Source organism: Pararge aegeria, chromosome 17 (genome assembly GCF_905163445.1).
Source record: "Pararge aegeria chromosome 17, ilParAegt1.1, whole genome shotgun sequence".
Taxonomy (NCBI): domain Eukaryota; kingdom Metazoa; phylum Arthropoda; class Insecta; order Lepidoptera; family Nymphalidae; genus Pararge; species Pararge aegeria.
In genome coordinates this window covers 2,923,531-2,942,192 of record NC_053196.1, presented here as the reverse complement: position 1 = coordinate 2,942,192, position 18,662 = coordinate 2,923,531, and the positions used below count along the sequence as shown (strand labels likewise).

At 36.9% G+C, this 18,662-nt stretch overlaps 1 protein-coding gene across 2 annotated transcripts in view; it reads right to left on the bottom strand.

Annotated features, from left to right (window-relative positions):
* LOC120630985 (sialin) overlaps window positions 1-18,662 on the bottom strand; it is a 76,697-nt gene that overhangs the window by 19,123 nt on the left and 38,912 nt on the right. For both annotated transcript variants that reach the window (XM_039900367.1, XM_039900368.1), the window contains exons 5-7: window positions 12,500-12,702; window positions 1,785-1,871; window positions 1,006-1,136 (exon numbers count right to left, since the gene is read on the bottom strand). In XM_039900367.1, the coding sequence (XP_039756301.1) occupies window positions 1,006-1,136; window positions 1,785-1,871; window positions 12,500-12,702 (421 nt within the window). The remainder of the gene's footprint in view (window positions 1-1,005; window positions 1,137-1,784; window positions 1,872-12,499; window positions 12,703-18,662) is intronic.

Here is an 18,662-nt window from a genome sequence, read left to right as displayed (position 1 = left end):
GCGCATGCAGCACAATGCTGAGCTGGCACCTTTTTTCTAGGTTGTGCCACACATAACATATGTGGTTTTGGGAATATTGTAATGTGTGGCGCAATGTAAAAAATAAATTTTTCTTTCTTTCTTTCTTTCTAGTTAGACAATTCTTAGAACAGAAGAAAAAAATACACTTAAATAACTAAATGTAGTGTAATGTGTCACCTTCGCTCTGTGGGTAACTGCCATGAAATACTGCTACGCTGATTATCAGTATGAATCCAAAGTATAGGCAGGTATATGCGCTTTGGTAGCGTATATATTCCATCGCGGTGTATATTAAATACATCCGTATTACAATCCGTAGGTTATCAACAAAATTCCGCGTTCTCAAAGATTAATTAATTATTGACATAGGTTTATCAGGTCGGATTGATGAGATTGAATATGAGCACATTACAAAACGTGTGAATGTAAACCAAATATTTCTTCACATGCTTTAAAATAACATTATTTACTGGTTTTAAGACTTATCTGTGGAACCGAAACGCTAGTAGTTTTTGTTTAAACCACTGCCATAGTTCTTACTGAAAGCTATCTGATACAGCTCTTACATCACAGGCAAAATTAAAATCCAGTGACTCTTGTCACATAATTAGGTACGCGTCGCGTAGCGTACTATGCGCGGGTCATTGATCATCTATAGGGCTGTCACACGTAAACACTTAGAACCTTCTGAATTGGTTTATATGCTGCATCTGATTTCTTTCAATAAAAACGATCGCAGTGGTTTACTCAAAACCTATTAGCGTCTTACTATATATAAGACAGTAAATAATGTACCTCTAAAGCATGTTAAGTAATATTTCCGTTTTCATTTAAACGTTGTATATCTTGGCCGTTTTCATTTCAGTTCATACTACGAGGTAGGAAATTCAGCACAGTTCCCTTGGGAGATCACATTATCACTGCCGGGTTCATTCGCATCTGAAAATTTTGGGTTCCAAGTCAAAAAGTAGGTGAAATACTCACTCCATTGTTTGTGTCTTGGGGCAGCGCTTTCATCAGATGGTTCCGCTCAGTCTCCGAGATGCGGGGATGCTGTGCGGGCGTGTCGTACACCACCGCGAACCAGGAAACCGACCACATCACGCCGATTATACCTGAAGAATAACATACAGTTAACATCGCCATATTTATTTATTTATTTTATTTAACTCTTTATTTGTACATCATTCTGAAGTTAGAAAAAAAAAAAAACAATAAATGAATTAAATATATATACTACGACAATACACACGTCGTCATCTAGTCCCAAAGTAAGCGTAGCTTGTGTTATGGGACTAAGATAACTGATGAATAATTTTTGCTGGACTTGAACTTGAACCGTTGAAGCAAGTGATATTTGAATTACACAAAAAGCACATGACTAATGATGAAAAGTTAGAGGTGCGTGCTGGCAGCATAGAAGGTATGCACAGGTCATGCACATGATATAAAATGAAGAAATTCTCCAGAAAACTTAGACAAAGAAAGAGTTATTAAAAAGGTAGGAGTTAAGGGTATTACTTAAGGGTAGGCCCTTAAGTATTTATAACTCGTACTGGAGATTTTCTTCATTTTATATCATCTGCATACCCTATGCATACCCTCTATGCACGCCACTGCGTGCTGGGATCCGAACTTGGCCCCCCAAAATTAAAAGCGAAGTCCTAACCACTGTGGCTAACGGGCTGTGGTTTGTGGGCACTGGGCTATGGGTTACGATTATTATAAACTAATACATGCAACAAATATATAAATTACTTTACCAGTGAAATAGAAGGCCGACTCCCATCCGAAGTGCGCTATGAGGAAACCGCAAATCGGCATCGTCATGGCAGCACCGAGAGATGACGCTGGAAGAAAAAATAATAATCAGACGGTGGTAAACTCCAGGTGGCCTCCGATGGTATTATGATAAAGATATAAAAATAAAAAATATGAGTAAAATAGACACTATTTTTCAACGCGCAAAATGTTGGGTTCGTTGTAAAGTGTATATTTTAATAAAGGATCATACATCATTACGTTCTGAATCGATAATAAAATACATCTGTTCGGCGTAGGGTATCAAACCCGAAAAAACCCTTTTCTGCCGAATACCGCACGGACCAAGACAGCACGGCACAACCTTATCTACCGTATCTAAGCAAATAGACCACTTTGGACAGACAATTGGACCATGTATGACTTTCCTAACTTTGTGATAAGATACCTTTTTTTTTTTTAAATTATGTATTTATAGTAGAGTATGTTAATATGTTTGTTTATATGTATGGAATACATATTATATTTTTGTACATATATTTCATATGTTGTGTTTAATATGTACTATGTTATAAGTTTATTTTATGTTAATTTAGTTTAAAATCCTAATATTTCACTAATGTTTGTTTTACTAATTTCGTATAGCATTTTCTTCTATGCCTTTGGTTGCCTGGAAGAGATCGCTATTTAGCGATAAGGCCGCCAAATTGTACGTTCTACCTTATTGTGCTTTTGTATTTGTATCTCTGTTAATTTTCTCTGTGATGTACAATAAAAGTGTATTCATTCATTCATTGTCTGTCATAGGCTATTATTAGGATAGAAAACCGATATATACAACGTGCAAATGAAAACCGAAATATTACCTCAGATGCTTTAGAGGTACATTATTTACTGTCTCTGAGACTTATCTGTGAAACCGAAACGCTAATAGTTTTTGAGTAAACCATTGTCACAGTTTTTACTGAATTAAATCAAATACAACCCTAACATCACACGCAAAATTAAAATTAAGTGACTGATATCAGTTTATTAGCTACGCGTTGCGTAGCGTAGGTACCATGCGCGTGTTGGTCTTTTATCTTCAATAGGGTTCTCATAAATAAACACATTTTATGTTTTGAAATAGAATATATGGAAAAATAAATATGCTACTTTTGATTTTATATTTTAATGGGCATCACCCCATTAATGACCCCCCTTATGAAATATTCTTATGCAATCTTCAACAGTATTTGGTTATTCGGTTACAAGTTGTATAAAATTCCAATATCGAACTTTTAAGAGGTCAAGTCGGGAAGGTGCTAATGAAACGACAATGGACTTTTCCTCCAAGGTGCCCTAGACCTAATTGTTGAGGACATTTCTAACGTGTTATGTTTTAAGGCCGCTGTGAGGGTTTTGCGAGCCCTTGATTTGTTTTTGTTGCAATATCGGATTATTTCTGTTAAGGAGGTGATTGCTCCTAAATGAGGTTGATAGAAACTGAAATAATTTATATTGTTGCAGTTCTTCACAGCAGAAAACATATGTTATTCTGACGATTTGGTAATCAGACTACCAGCGCCGAGCCGCAAAGCCTTCTCTTTAAAAAAATGAAGTTACCGAAATTTAAAGTTAGGATTCCAAACCTATCCATAGTGTAAAACGGGACCCTATTACTAAAACTCCGCTGTCCGTCCGTCTGTCTGTCTGTCTATCACTACGGTGTATGTGATGATATCATCACAGATGATTTATTTCTGTTGCCATAGTGGCAACAACAAATACTAAAAAATATGCAGCAACATGAATTTTATAAAAAATGGTAAGGAACCCTTCGTACGCGGGTCCGACTCGTACTTGGCCGGTATCTTCAAAGTTACAATTTTGTGTTAAATAAAAAATACCTACATGAATGGAGTAATATAAATATAAATTTCACTGAACTTGACATCTCTTCTGGACATACACGTGCATTAAGTCGCTACCGGTATTGCTAAGTACGGATTGCAACGTGTATGGACGCCCTTAACAAATAAATATTTTGAGTAGTTTACGAAATGTTCCACTTGACCGTAACCTATAACCTGATGGTTGCACGCGTATTATGAAACAATAAGAGGCGTAGGCGACTCGTCACAGTGTGATAACGTTATCGAAAGTGATATCACCGTTTCTTATCTGCTCGCGTGTTCCCATACCCATATCAACACTTAGGTATTACCTAAGACGGTACTTTGTCACGTCACAGACAAATAAAACAGTTTTAGGGTAGAACTATGGAAATACGTCTTCATCACCAAAGCTTTACAGCCCTTGGTGGGCATTGGAGTAGTCAAATTTCTCCATCGGAGGCGGTTAGAAGCAGCTCTCAATACCCACATGTCCCTCTATCCTCCGTCACTCCGACCCCTTGGTCATCCTAAGTCTCTACCGTGGGATCCCATAAGCTCCTTATTGCGACTTACGCCTGCGTATGACGGATGAGTCAACCTCAAAAAAATTGCCTTATGTCGTCGCGGACTGTTTTTAGAACTTTAAAGAAACAATTCCGACATACTCGTACTTCCATCGTTTCGAAAGGAACGTTTTCGTTCGACTACTACGCAAAATTCTTTTCAATTTTCAGTTTAATATATAGTCTATGGCAATCACAAATAATGTGGCATTATATTAGTGAAAGAATTTTCGAAATAGGTTCAGTAGATCCAGAGATTATTCTGTCTGTCGGGAGGTCATTAAACGGTAGGTTAAAAAAAATAAACAACATGCAGGTTGGAAGATATATTGATGTTAGCGACATGACGTGATGACGTTATAGCCTAGTACTTTCGGTTTCAGCCTCCTTTTCGGGGGGTATGAGTTCTATTACTTTTCAGAGCGTTTTAAGAGTTATGTGCGTTTTAAATTAAAGCAGTTAAAATAACACTTGCTTTAACGGTGAAAGAAAACAGTGTGGAGATACCAGTATTCCTGAAAGTTCTCAATAAAGTTTTCAAAGGCGTCTGGGTGTACCAATCCGTATTTTGCCAGTTTAGTTGCCGGCCTAAGCCTTCTGAGAGGAGGGGGGGAGGGGAGACCCGTTTACTGGACCGGTAATGGGTTGATAGTCATGATGACTAGAGAGTTAGAGAGTTGCTGAAAGTTTGCATGGGAACATTTTCCTATCAGAACTGTTAAACGAAGTTGCGGGCAACCGCTAGTGAAACAATAAGAGGCGTTGGCGCATCGTCACAGCTTGATAACGTTATCAGCACGTCTCAGAGAAGTTTGTTATCACTGGTCATTATATTGTGAATTAAATTTAATGACGCGTGTACTTAAATATAGCGGCGCTATGTTAAAAGATACGATTGAGAAAATTTTCCTTCATGACCTGTCTGGTCTCTGCGTTGAAATTAGAACGAGAATAATATGTCAGTCTGTGGGTAGGTACTTTATGAGTATAATAGACCTCTTATCTTATGTTGTTTTAGTAAAATCGATTAAAAACATTGGCCCCTTTTGGGTTGGTTTGTTTTGGTGAATTCTTCCCACTTTACCGCTTCCCATGACAATACTGTCCGCTTTGATATTAACTATTAACTTTGATATTAGCTAACTTCCATACAATCGTTCCCCCGACGCCGCGCCACGGATCCACACCGTGCCTTGCTAACGCCATTACGCAGTGATCTTATGAGCGGAAGTCTGGGATTCCATCAGCAGAAGCGGCAATTTAGAAATTAATTTATGATTTCTGATGGGAAGCTTTTTCAGCTACCACACTAATGACAAACGCGTCGCATAGAAACCTTCAAGGGGTATGAATTTAATATTACTGCCATACCCCTAAAAGGCTAACCCGGAACTACCTTAGACTGCACCATCTCTTGCATCCAAGGGAGATTGCAGTCCAAGGCTAACTTGAAATAGAATTTTAAAAAAGTCTCACTTCTGGGCACAGACTCACAGTAGGAGAAAAAATAGCAGTGTCCCACAATGCCTCAATGCGGATTTTTCTGGGTTTTAAGATTATTATCACATGCTAGTGATAATAACCGTTAGGTACAGACGCGGCGGCTTAATGTGCTCTTCACGACTGAGGACAGCAACCTAACTCTGTGCTGGTATTGTAAAATTCCGGCCACTTAACACTAAACAACTATTTTTTAATCTTATATATATATTTCTTGTGTGCGTGTGTATGTCACTGAACTCCTCCTAAACGGCCGGACCGATTTGAATGATTTTTTTGGTATGCGTTTGGGTGGCACCCTGGATGGTTTAGATTCACAATCAGACCGACAGATGGCGCTGGGTCTGCTATTTATTATATGTTAGTTTATTTTTATATTTAGATTTCTACGGGAACGCTAACTGGCCTAGCGTGGTAACTATCCACGGCCTCCCACTAGACCAGACCACAGAAAATTCTAAAATAATAAATATCCACTTGCCCCAACCACGGGTCGAAACCGGGATTTCCCGCCTTTTTCTGATGGTTAGAGTAGAGAAGTAAAACTACTTCCTTTTCATTTTTTATTTCACTACAAGTTAGCCCTTGATTGCAATCTCGCCTGATGCAGTCTAAGATCGTAGCGGGCTAACCCGTTAGGGAGTACGGTAGTCATACCAATTTCAGGGAATTCCCGACGTCATACTTATTTTTTTACATAAGTACCTAGGTATTTTTATTCAAAGTAAAAAAACATAGCAGCAAGTTTATACGAGTATTCGCAATAATTCGCTTTGGATTAAGCAAAAAGTGTCATGTGTTGAAATTGAAATTTTAATATACGACCGTCGTATGACCATTGGCCTCAATAAAACGCATGTGGGAGCCAATCAGGGCTGCCAGATTGTATACTAGCATACAAGATGTGTATAATTTGCTTGACATACTTATTATACTTGTATTAGTATAGGTACCTTTTGTCCACTGTCCGTCTGTAAGTAAAAATTTGCACATAGCGTGTATTTCTATTGCCGCTATACCAACAAACATCTATTAATTAAATAAATAAATATAAAAGTTCAAAACTAAAACTCGACTATGGAGAAAATTTAAATTTTTTAGAAATTAAAAAAAATAAGGCTGAAAAACGTGGGTAAGTATAAAAAGAAGAAGAAGAAACACTTTATTGCACGTATAACATACAGGAAAAGAAACAGTAAGGAGTATACAGTACACAATGTAGACATGCAAAGGCGGCCTTATTGCTGCAAGCAATCTCTTACAGGCAACCTTTGTAGATAGGACTTACAGCAAGAGAACGGGATAGTGCCAAGAGTGTTGATAGATATACATAAATACCAAAATGTAAAGATACAAATACATATATCATTTAAAAAGATTTAAACCCTAATTTTATAACAGGCGTAGTCGGTGGCCAGCATAAAGGTGTTCATTATACCGTGGCTTGCCAACACTGCCAATTGAACTGTGTAAAACCACTAACTTCGTTTGAGCTTTATTTGAATATGCGACCACCGACTACGCCTATGTTTTGCAAACACTTAACTCAATATTTGACGGCCGATTGGCGCAGCGGGCAGCGACCCTGCTTTCTGAGTCCAAGGCCGTGGGTTCGATTCCCACTACAGGAAAATGTTCGGTGATGAGCATGAATGTTTTTCAGTGTCTGGGTGTTTATCTGTATATTATAAGTATTTATGTATATTATAAAAAAAAAAATTCATCAGTCATCTTAGTACCCATAACACAAGCTACGCTTACTTTGGGGCTAGAAGGCAATGTGTGTATTGTCGTAGTTTATTTTTTTTATAAAAAAAAAAAATATATATTTTATCATTATAAACTATTACCCACCCACTATTGCTGGCTGTGCGCTAGAATGGGATGGGTTTAGGCAACAATCTGGTCAGATCTGTAGACTGCACACGCTTTTGAGAACATTATAAACTTTCAAGCAAGCTTTCCTTACGATGTGTTCTTTGGCCGTTAAAGCAAGTGATGTTTAATTACTTAAATAAAAAAAATCAAATAGTTCCCAAAATTTTGAGGTGTGTGCCAGGGGTATGCCTGAGTTTGATACCCCCAACAAGCGGTGATAGCACAGTGTGTAGGAGTTAGACTTCACTTTCCGGGGGACGAGTTCGAATCCCAGCACGTACGCACCTCTAACTTTTCTAAGTTATGTGCGTTTTAAGTGATTAAAATATCACTTGCTTCAACGGTGAAAGATAACATCGTGAGGAAACCTGCATACCTGAAAGTTCTCCCTACTGTACTGTTCACTGGGCCAGCGTGGTGGACTACGGCCTTAACCCCTTCTCATTGTGGAAGGAGAGGTGCCCTGCAATGAGTTGATATGATGATGATGATGATCATAAAAGGGAGGTTGGAGTGTGAAACTAACATCGCTCCTATCATCTCATCGCTTTAAACAAAATATGAGTATTGGCAACCTTAGAGACAATGACTATCGGCCGAGCGACGATCCGTAGCTTGCGAAGGCGATTTGTTTCGCAAACTCAACAAACAAAGCTTCCCACGCAACCATTACGATCGTCGCAACCTCACCCACCTTAATAGGGTTGCCAGACGGTCGGGAGTTGGCGGGATTCTCCCGAATTTTTGTATCCGACTCCCGACAAAGCAAATAATCTCCCGAAAAACAAGTCCGATAATTTTAAGTTCACATTTTCGTCAAACGAAACTTGCAAACAAGACACAAAAAAAATTACAAATACTTATGGCAAGAACAAAAACAATAAACATGCTCATTCGGTTTTTATCTTATGTGTCACAAATACCTACTGTTTTTTTTCTTATATCTACAGTGCAATGCAAAAATATGTTTGTTTACTTAATATATTATGTATAATTCATATTATTAACTTATTTTTTATTTCTCCCGACCAAAGCCCTAAAATCCCGAAAAATCGGTTATTGATCCCGATAACAGGAAGAATCGATCTGGCCACCCTGCCCACCTATGATCATGAAACAGGCAAAATTTAGGTTTAAGTTAACGGACGTAGTTATTAAATTAAATTAATTAAACATTATAAACTAAGATTTTCGTGGTTAATCAACATTTCTTAAATAAAGTTCAACGGGTACATACCACGATAATATTTTTGGATTTGTCGATATTTCGACCCAGTTGCATGGATCGTGGTCACGACGGGACTCGACGGGAGGAAATATTATCGTGGTATGTACCCGTTGAGCTATATTTAAGAAATTAAATAAAATTAATAAATAAATATACTACGACAAAACACACCATCTAGCCCCAAAGTAAGAGCTTGTGTTATGGGTACTAAGATAGCTGATGAATATATTACACATAAATATTTATAATATACAAATAAAAACCCAGACACTGAAAAACATTCATGTTCATCACACAAACATTTTCCAGTTGTGGGAATCGAACCCAAGACCTTGGACTCAGAAAACAGGGTTGCTGCCCATTCGGCCGTCAAACACTACACTGCCAAAGTGGAGTGGTTTTTGATTCATCAATATTAGTCGTGTACACGGTTTCTATGTGCTTTTAATTCTGTGATGACGATGAAGACTTTTAAGGTCTGGTTATTGGGACCCGGTCTATAAATGTGCCAGGAAAACCGTTTAATAAACTATATTTACTGTAATGCTTTTGATGACTATGCTTCTATTTTTGACTTTCTAAAGAGCAACTGCGGAGTTTGACGTAGGATCTAACTTCGAGCATGTCTGTTTTAGCATCTAGAGTCACTAAACAGACATACTCGACTATTAAAAGTGCTTATATAGTGAGCCAAGCTTAAAGTACATTAATTTAGAATTTTGACTGTATCATCGCTTAGAGCAGTCAAGTAGATATAATATACTAGTATACTTTAGGTCTAGCCTATAACTATAGAATTGGTATGCCATCTAACAATAAAAAAATCTTTATTTACTTCTGTGAGTAAAACATGAATATTTTATTTTAAGCGTATCACTACCCTACTCGTGTTGTGACTTGTACGACCGCAACTGCCATACGAAAATAAAACGAAGATGCATTTCTGCGAACCGGACTACCCGCGCATAGCAACCGTTGCGCAAGGTTAATCCGCGCGGTCGTGTTGCGCTGACCAATCGAGCGCCGGCATTGCCGTGACGTCAGCGACCACGCCTGCGCGCGCCTCCGCCGCCATGTTGCCGCGCGAGACCGTAGCGAAGTGTTCCGTTCGCACGATAACAATATGAATAAAATATACTAAGTGACGAATTAGGGTTGTCAATACTAGTCTATAATTTATTTATTAATGAAAATAATAATTACAAACTAAAATTAATATTTATATAAAATATAAGACGTCTAACTGTTCACTTATGGGCATGGTCTAACTGTTACTCCCGGACCAAAAGCGCCCTTTATATATGAAATAACCAAAGTATAAGAGAAAAACAGAGAGAAACTGGAGATTGAAACCTTCTATAAATGATCAGGGAGTGCTTAATAAAAATAGAAGCTAATACATAAAAAAAAACATTATTTTTAGGTAAGACGAGGTAAGTCAAATAAACTATCGTTTTATTATAATACTGCTTTAAAATATACTAGTAAGCAACCTGGTTTTTTTATATATTTCCTAAGAAGATCCTGTGAATGTGCGAATAAGACAATTTTGCTTGTCTTTGTCTGTAGTTGTTTAACATATTACGTTTGCTTTCTTCGTGTGTTTTCTATTTAGTTATTACTGTCGGAACAAACAGATTACCCACTCAATGGTAAGTGGATAACTATCGCCCATAAACAAGGGCAAGGGCAAGAGTTCGCAGGGCATACTAAGAACTCGTCCTACAAGTAAGTCGCTATGGTTCCATGAACCTGAGACGTAGGTTTCAAATCTCGTGTGCCTGTAACTATACCGACAACCACAACTTTTAGACTGGAACACAGCTATGCAACTTGGCTGTAGGAATGAGAATGGTGGTAAAAGTCGCCCGGACGAGCTCAGATACAAAACTTTACTACATTTAAAACATATTTATATTATTTTACTACTAATAAACATACATTGTTCTCTCTTCTCGAGCTTTGTTTTACGCCAAAGAAAATTTATTTACAATTTTGCTATATGTTTATGTGGTGTACAATAAAAGTGTTTTCATTCATTAATAGAAGCAGGCGTTACTTTGCGGAAATCCATGATATATCATGAAAATTAAGCCTAATTTGCTATATTCCGCGAAAAGCAGGAGAATCTGTATGGTGTAATTTATAATTCCTTCAATCCTTAAACTCCACACCAAACAGATCTTCGGCAATGTAACCTCTACGCACGTTTCGCCCCGAAACCGGAGCATCCTCAGATGTTAACTTTAAAATGTTATGTCAAGATCTCCTGAGGATGCTCCGGATGTCAATGTAAAGTCAATTAATTATTTGATTAACATTATACGGTTTTGGTAACAAGGAAGTTTGCTTTGAAAATGAGTTTTTGTCTTTATCTTAGTTTATTTAGTTAGACGTTGACAGCCCTAAGATTAACTGACGTCGGAAGTAGATTGATAACAAAGCCATTAACAATGGAACGTAATCTCCGGTCAAGGCGACTTATTATTTAAACTACTCTTTTTGCGTCTCACGACGCCTAATTGTCAGTTTGTGTTTACGTCACTCATCAATCATCATCACTTCTCGGATGTTGAAGAACGATAAACATTATTATCAATAGTACTCACGTCATTTAACATTTCATCTTTATCATCGTCACTATATCAACGCATTACCGGCCCAATACAGGATACGGGTCTCCGCCCAAAATGAGAAGTGTTTAGGATGCAGTCAACCACTCTGGCCAAGTGCGGATTGGTGGACTTCACACGCCTTCGAAAACATTATGGAAAGCTCTCATGCAGGTTTCCTAGTGATAATTTATAAGCCATTAAAGCAATTGATATTCAATTACTTAAAACGTACATAACTTAGAATAGTTAGAGTTTGCATTGCCGGGGTTTGAACGTAAGACCCCCTCCCCCCCCCCCCCCCAAAGTTGAAGCCAAAGTCCTAACCACTAGGCTATCACCGCTTATCATTTAATATTAGTCATTACAACGCACATTGTTCTCGCATCTCCCGCGCGATAAAATAACGCCTACACTACTCCTAGAAGAACAATTAAAAATAATTAAGTTATGTCTGGCTTTGGCCGTGGCTACTTAACGCCCTTCAGACAAAGACGTGCCGACAAGAGATTAAGCGTTCCGGATCCGCGAAGTAGCCAACAGGGGTGCCATTTCATAACCTGTTGGCCCGCTACCTTCAGACTGCATCACTTACAACACGGTGAGCCTTGCAGTCAAGGGCTAACTTGTAGTGGAATAAAAAAAGTCATGTTAAGGTAGTTATGAAAATGACTCCATTTTGATGCAACGTCCAACTTAGATCTGAAATTTGTCATAGTGTATAATATTCTCCTACTTACTAGTCAAACCCTTTCATTTAACACCGATATTGCGGGAGTTTTAAAAAAAAAAGTAAGTAATCCACTTGAAGGCGTCGGCCATCTTGGATCGATTTTCATGAAACACAGCTAAGAACACTCCCGACAAATTCACTTTTAAATCAGAATGTGTTTATCCGTTCGGGATATACGATGCCAAAGCAGACGAACACACACACACACAGATGCGTCCAACTTACAACTCCTCGTCGCGTTGTTTGCATCGGGGGAGGTTTAAAAACAAAAACAAACGCGGACGAAGTAGAAGGTATATAAATATAAAGAAGAAAATTCCACTTACCCATCATATTTGACATGAACTTGGATCTGTCCATCGGCGGGATCCATTTCGACGCCATGGGGAGGATGGCGGGCCATGTAGCCCCGAGCAGGAAGCCCAGAACCACTCTGAGTGCCACTATCCAGCCGAAGCCAGCTGCAGCGGCCCAGGGAGACAGGAGAGTGAGGATACTGGCCAGGAGAGTGCTGTAGCCGAACACCCGTCTGTCAAAATACATTACATCGCTCAGAAAGTATTTCAGGCATAATTATGTCGATGGGGAATTAAATCTTCATTTTTACAATTGATTTATACAACCTGTAAATGAAAACCGAAATAATACTTCACAGGATTTAAAGGTACATTATGTACTGTAAAAAACCGACAATCTAATAGTTTTTGAATAAATTACTGCCATAGTCATTGCTATAAGAAATTAGATACAGCCCTCAAACATGCAAATTAAAATCATGTAACTCCTGCCACTTTATTCGGTACGCGTCGCGTAGCGTAGGTACTATGCGCGTGTCGGTCATTTATCTTATATAGGAGTGTCTTAGGTAAACACTTAGAATTTTTTCCTTTGTATTGAAAAATAAATATACTTCTTTTGATTTATCATTTTTACAGGGGTTCCCTTATGAAATATACTTATGCATCCTTAATATTATTTCCAAATTCTGTTACACGTTGTATATACTCGACGGCCGATTGGCGCCACTGCGCCGAAAGCAAAGAAAGCAACAGGGTCGCTGCCCCTGCTTTCTGACTCGACTGCCGTGGGTTCGATTCCCACAACTGGAAAATGTTTGTGTGATGAACATGGTTGTTTTTCAGTGTCTGGGTGTTTATCTGTATATTATAATTATTTATGTGTATTATATTCATAAAAATATTCAACAGCTATCTTAGTACCCATAACACAAGCTACGCTTTCTTTGGGGCTAGATGGCGATGTGTGTATTGTCGTAGTATAGTAATATTAATTAATTAATATTGTCAGTAATTTAATTAATATTGTAAAACGTAAAATATTAGCTCGCAAAGTTTGATATAACTTTCCTTTAACGGTCGTTTATTTTTTCATTCGAACGTAATTATAATTTGAATGAAGAAGATATCTCGTCTGATATAGAAGGAGAAAGTGGTCTCATAATAACTTGCACTTTCGTCGTAACGTACCAACTCATTATAAGTTTTATCTATCGTAAAATACATTATTGTGAGTAAATAATATAACACTACGTGCTGCTGCACGCGTCTTCGTCTTTTTGCTTCTTTTTAACAATGCCGCGGGAACCGTTACGTTTCCAATTATAAAAAATATCTTATTCCGTCTCCGGCATCCAAGCTATGCAAATTGGTTTATCTTTGAAGCCGTGCATACAATGCCGTGGTAACAAATGCTATATTTTTTGATCCCCCGGAAACGTTACTCTAGCGCTTTATAAGGATAAAAAAAAATCCATCTTTAAAAGTGCAAGTTATATGTGTGTTAAATTTCATCAATATGTATAATAGTAGTGTAATATTAGTGCAGTATGTGTCCAGAATATAGGTAACAAACATACACATATTATACACACAGTGACACACATAGTTTGAATTTAGAATTTTAAGACAAAAGTTTACTAACACGTTCAATAGGCACACATACTCGTAAATGCACTGATTAAATAATATGTTACTATCGTCATAAATCAAGTCATTAAAATGAGTTAGGATAGTCAACTTTTTTATTCGATTACTTTTATTTAAAAACATAAGTATACGTTACTAGGAATTATAATCATCTCTCTTAATCGAGTAATAGTGATATTATGAGAAGTGAGTTAGTAGTCTAGTGTGCAACTAGCACTAGGCTGTAATCACACCCAAGGCCTAGTAGATGCTTATTGTTGTGTTTGTTATTAACGCTAATAGTTAAAAGGTTAGGAGAACTTAGATTAAAAATATAGTTCTTGAACACACTTACCGCAATAGGTACCTTGTGAGTTGTGGAATACCTATAGACATACTTTGAGATAATGCTCCAAACTTAGAAGGATTTCTTTTTCAAACAAAAATATATAATAAAGGTACAAAACGAAAGTGCATGTGAGCTATTATGAGATAACTACTCATTTTTATCTTTTTCATTTTAATTAAATTTACATTCGTGTTAAAAAAATTAACGACCATCATTATGTCAGAATTTGAAAGCACTTTTTTACGTTTTATAATGCAGATCTAGACATCTTACGTGTGCCGATGTGATATCTCAATGTAGTTTAAATTTAGACCGTAAGGGTCTAAATTTAAACTAATTTAAATATTAGTTATCAGATAATGATTAGAGTCGATTAGAGTCGAGCCGCCGCGCGCCGAGAAGATACAGAAAATTGTGTTTTAAACTCTGCTGTAGACCAATTAGGCTCTCGCAAGGGATAAAGTGCACTTTATAAGATAGGATAAAATAGTTTTTCTCTTACTTCAGCGCAGCGAACCTACTTATTTTGTACAAAGCGTAATTATTAGAAAAAAATATAATATTTCAATATTTGAGGGCAATTTTAATTCGGTGCTGAAGGAAAAACTAGAGACGTGAGACGAGACTCTGTAGATCTGATCACTCTAGCAAGACAATTTTCCCATGGGTACTGAATACGAGGAGCTGACCTCAAATTAAACAAAATGTAATCCCTTATATGAACTTTAAGTAAACTGAATTGATTTTGAATATTTGCCTACGATGGCTACAGATGTTTAAGACGATAAAATGTTGTTTCTTAGATTTAATATTCATGGTATCGGATATGCAGCAAGTTTTATTTACTCAACCATATTTCTTCAGTTAGTAACTTAGTTAAAAAATATAACATTTCAATTAAAAGCAAAAGTATATACTTAAGATGAGGCTTTTGCTTTTTAGTTCTATCACGACGAGTTGACAACACAGTAAGTAATGTGGAATTGGATTTATTTTGTATTTTAATGTCATGAAATAAAAAAATATTGGCCACCAATTTAAAATTATGAACGTTCAGCAACGTCCTCTGTTCTACTACTAGCATCTACTGCGATCACAAACCCGTCTGCCCAGCGTGGTTATCATAGACAAACCATCCAGTTGGGAGAGGCCTTTAGTATTTTAGGCTGTGGATAAACGATTAATAAGAGATCCTGTCAAAACATTAGAATCGAGAACGTTCCGCCTGATTTAACGCTGGTTATTTGCGCAATTTGACTTGCTAATACCGTTTAACTGAAATATAGACAGCACGATATGGCAATTATCATCTGCTTTCCATTACTTCGGCTCACTTCAATTGCGGTTAAATACAGGATAATGGGCATAAAGTGCCTAACCCACCTACCTACCATACGATCAAGTCATTTATTGCAGAAAATTTATTGGGTTGCATAAGGTCCTATTTTATAATTCTGCGTGGACTTCAAAATTAGGTCTAAAGCTTCACTCGTTAACAATTTTTAATCCTACCACGGGAACTATTTGATAAATCGGTATAGAAAGTACATGACCTTTTTCCATAGTCCAAGGCGACATGCATGCGAAATTTCAAAGCTGTCTGCCCACGGCTTAGCTCGAAAACAACTTTAAATTGACATCGGGAACTACTTTAGGAATCGGGATAAAAGTTAGGCTATGTTCTTTTCCATGTAAAATGTCTTGGACTTACAAGGGAAGTTAAAAAAAGGCATGTCATTAAAGTCTATCGCGTATGCAATTGAGATGGATACAGGGCAGCCCTTTGTAGGTGCATGCATGCCTGCGTGCTGCATGTTGCTCTGTTTATGTAGGCGATTGTTTACCAATTGGTATGTTTGTTATGTATTTTCAGAGACTTTTTTTTTAATACATATTTTACACTATAAAGTTTTTAATGAAAAGATTGTTTAAACAATAAAACATGTCAGACACAATTTAATATTCAGACGAATAAAAATAATCTGTTTAAATAAACGTGTGTGTACTTATGTACACGCGTTAAAAGTCATACTTAAAGAAATGAATATAATAAACGTAATTAAATTTGGAATACTAATAGAATCATTATCATACAACCAAGTTTCACTCAACATTAAAATTTGAGATTTTTGTACAATAGAATCAATTAAACCGAAATGAGCCCTCAGGCTTTGACAATAATTGAAAGTGTACACTGTCAAACCTTATAGCTAACTTCAGGGTGTCGGTTTTTGTGCCGGTGTCCGCGCGCATCGTAAAAATTTACTCTCATAATTTTTCCCTAACGCGCCAAAAGAAGTATAACTTCAAAAATAAAAATGCAATAAGCGATGGGGCATTCCATGCAGCCTTACTCATTCATGAATCACTGTTGATACATTCGGATAGCATTGAAACATCCGTCGCTGAGAAATATTTTATACAAGATCCTGTAAGCCTTGCGAATATATATATACACATAATTATAGCTTTTATAAAGATCATGCGCTCCGCAGGGATGGTAAATCTAATGTCCATTGAATAACAAAAAATACCAAATTAAATAATAAATTGCCATTGTACAAGTCATTGTTATTGGGAAAACCTATATTAAGATATGATATTATGACCGAATCATTACGTGTACCAAAACCGCGACCATCATTCCTCGTTGACCCGTGCCGACCCTTCTATTTGTGCTTCTAGAAAGTTCCACACGAAACGCTAGTAATAATGAATTAATTCATTGCATGATGGATTCTCCCGCGTTGCTAACAAGGCATTTATACTTGCTATGCGTGTGTTATTATTTAATTGGACGCGTAATCTTTAACATATTTTGTAATATTTCATTTCATATCATTTCATAGGTCATTTTTAATTACATCCACACGCCACCATCTTATGCCGCATGGCCGGCGACTCTCTCCAACTCGCTTGATATCACTCTAAATGGAACGTAGCAAAAAGACTGACAGACATTGCATTCCCAGAGTACCTACCGCCACTGATAAATATATTTCGTAATATTATTATCATCATTTCATAGGTATTTTGTAGTTAAATCCCCAATCCACGATCTTATGCCGGAACTCTCTCAGACTCGCTTGATGACGTCTTTCTCTCTCAATGTAACATAGCAAAAAGTCTGATGGAGGTTGGTGTCCCAGAAGATAAAAAGCAATAGAGAAGTCCGCCCGAAGCTCATTCCGTGGTTTTAATCAAATATCATCAAAGAAGTGCTCACAACTATACAGATATAGATAGTGAGAATGGAATTTATTTACTTTGGTCTGTTTCTGAGCATGTCGTTTTTTTTTATTTTTGTAACTTCTTAATGCTCAGTCTTCTATAAGATATGCGAGGCAATTTTTGAAAATAAAATAATCTTAATGTTCAAACCCAAACAACTTAATGTAATATTTAACATTTTTCTGTTTTTTAAAGAAATGAAAGTCCGTCATACTATTTCTACTAGCAGAATCTTCTGTATTTCATGAATAACATTTTTATTTGCTGTATTTTTATGAAGAAAAAATAACAGAATATTGAATACGCGTTATATTATGGTGGTTTTGGTGTTTCACAGGGTAGCGTTTTGGCTCTAGAATTCTTACTTGTGTTTATTAATAAAGTCTTAAGTCTAAGTTACTAAGTACTGATCGGCCTATATTGTTCAGATTAATAATAATTAAGAATGATTAAGGTGGTTAGCTTTTTCCACTGCGAAACAAACAATGTATCATGGAAAAACTACGGATAAAGAATCCGGTTCGACGAACCGGAGCAATTATACCAGTATGGTGAAAAAAACTTGACTCTGCAATGTTAACTAATTAATTACCATTACCATATAGTTAACGGTAATTAAACTAAGCTTTTTGAAATAACTCATATAGGGATGATTGGAATAAGAACTACAGTAGCAGGTGAATTAAAAATTATTTAATAACTAGGGATCCCTTGCGACTTCGTCGGCGTATTAGTCAACCTTAAAAGATAGACATATGCTGTCGCGGATTTTTTTCTCGAACTTTTAAAGGGGAACAACTTTGTGTTACATCACTTTATCGACATTTTAACCGTTTACTCAGCGCACGCATAGCACGGAAGCTCACAAAAGGAAAAAAAACGATTTTGAAACATTCTTCATTAGTGCTACGCTCTTATTGGTCTTAGTCGAACATTGAAACAATTATTCAAATCGTACATGTAGCTCCTCCCAAAACACAAACT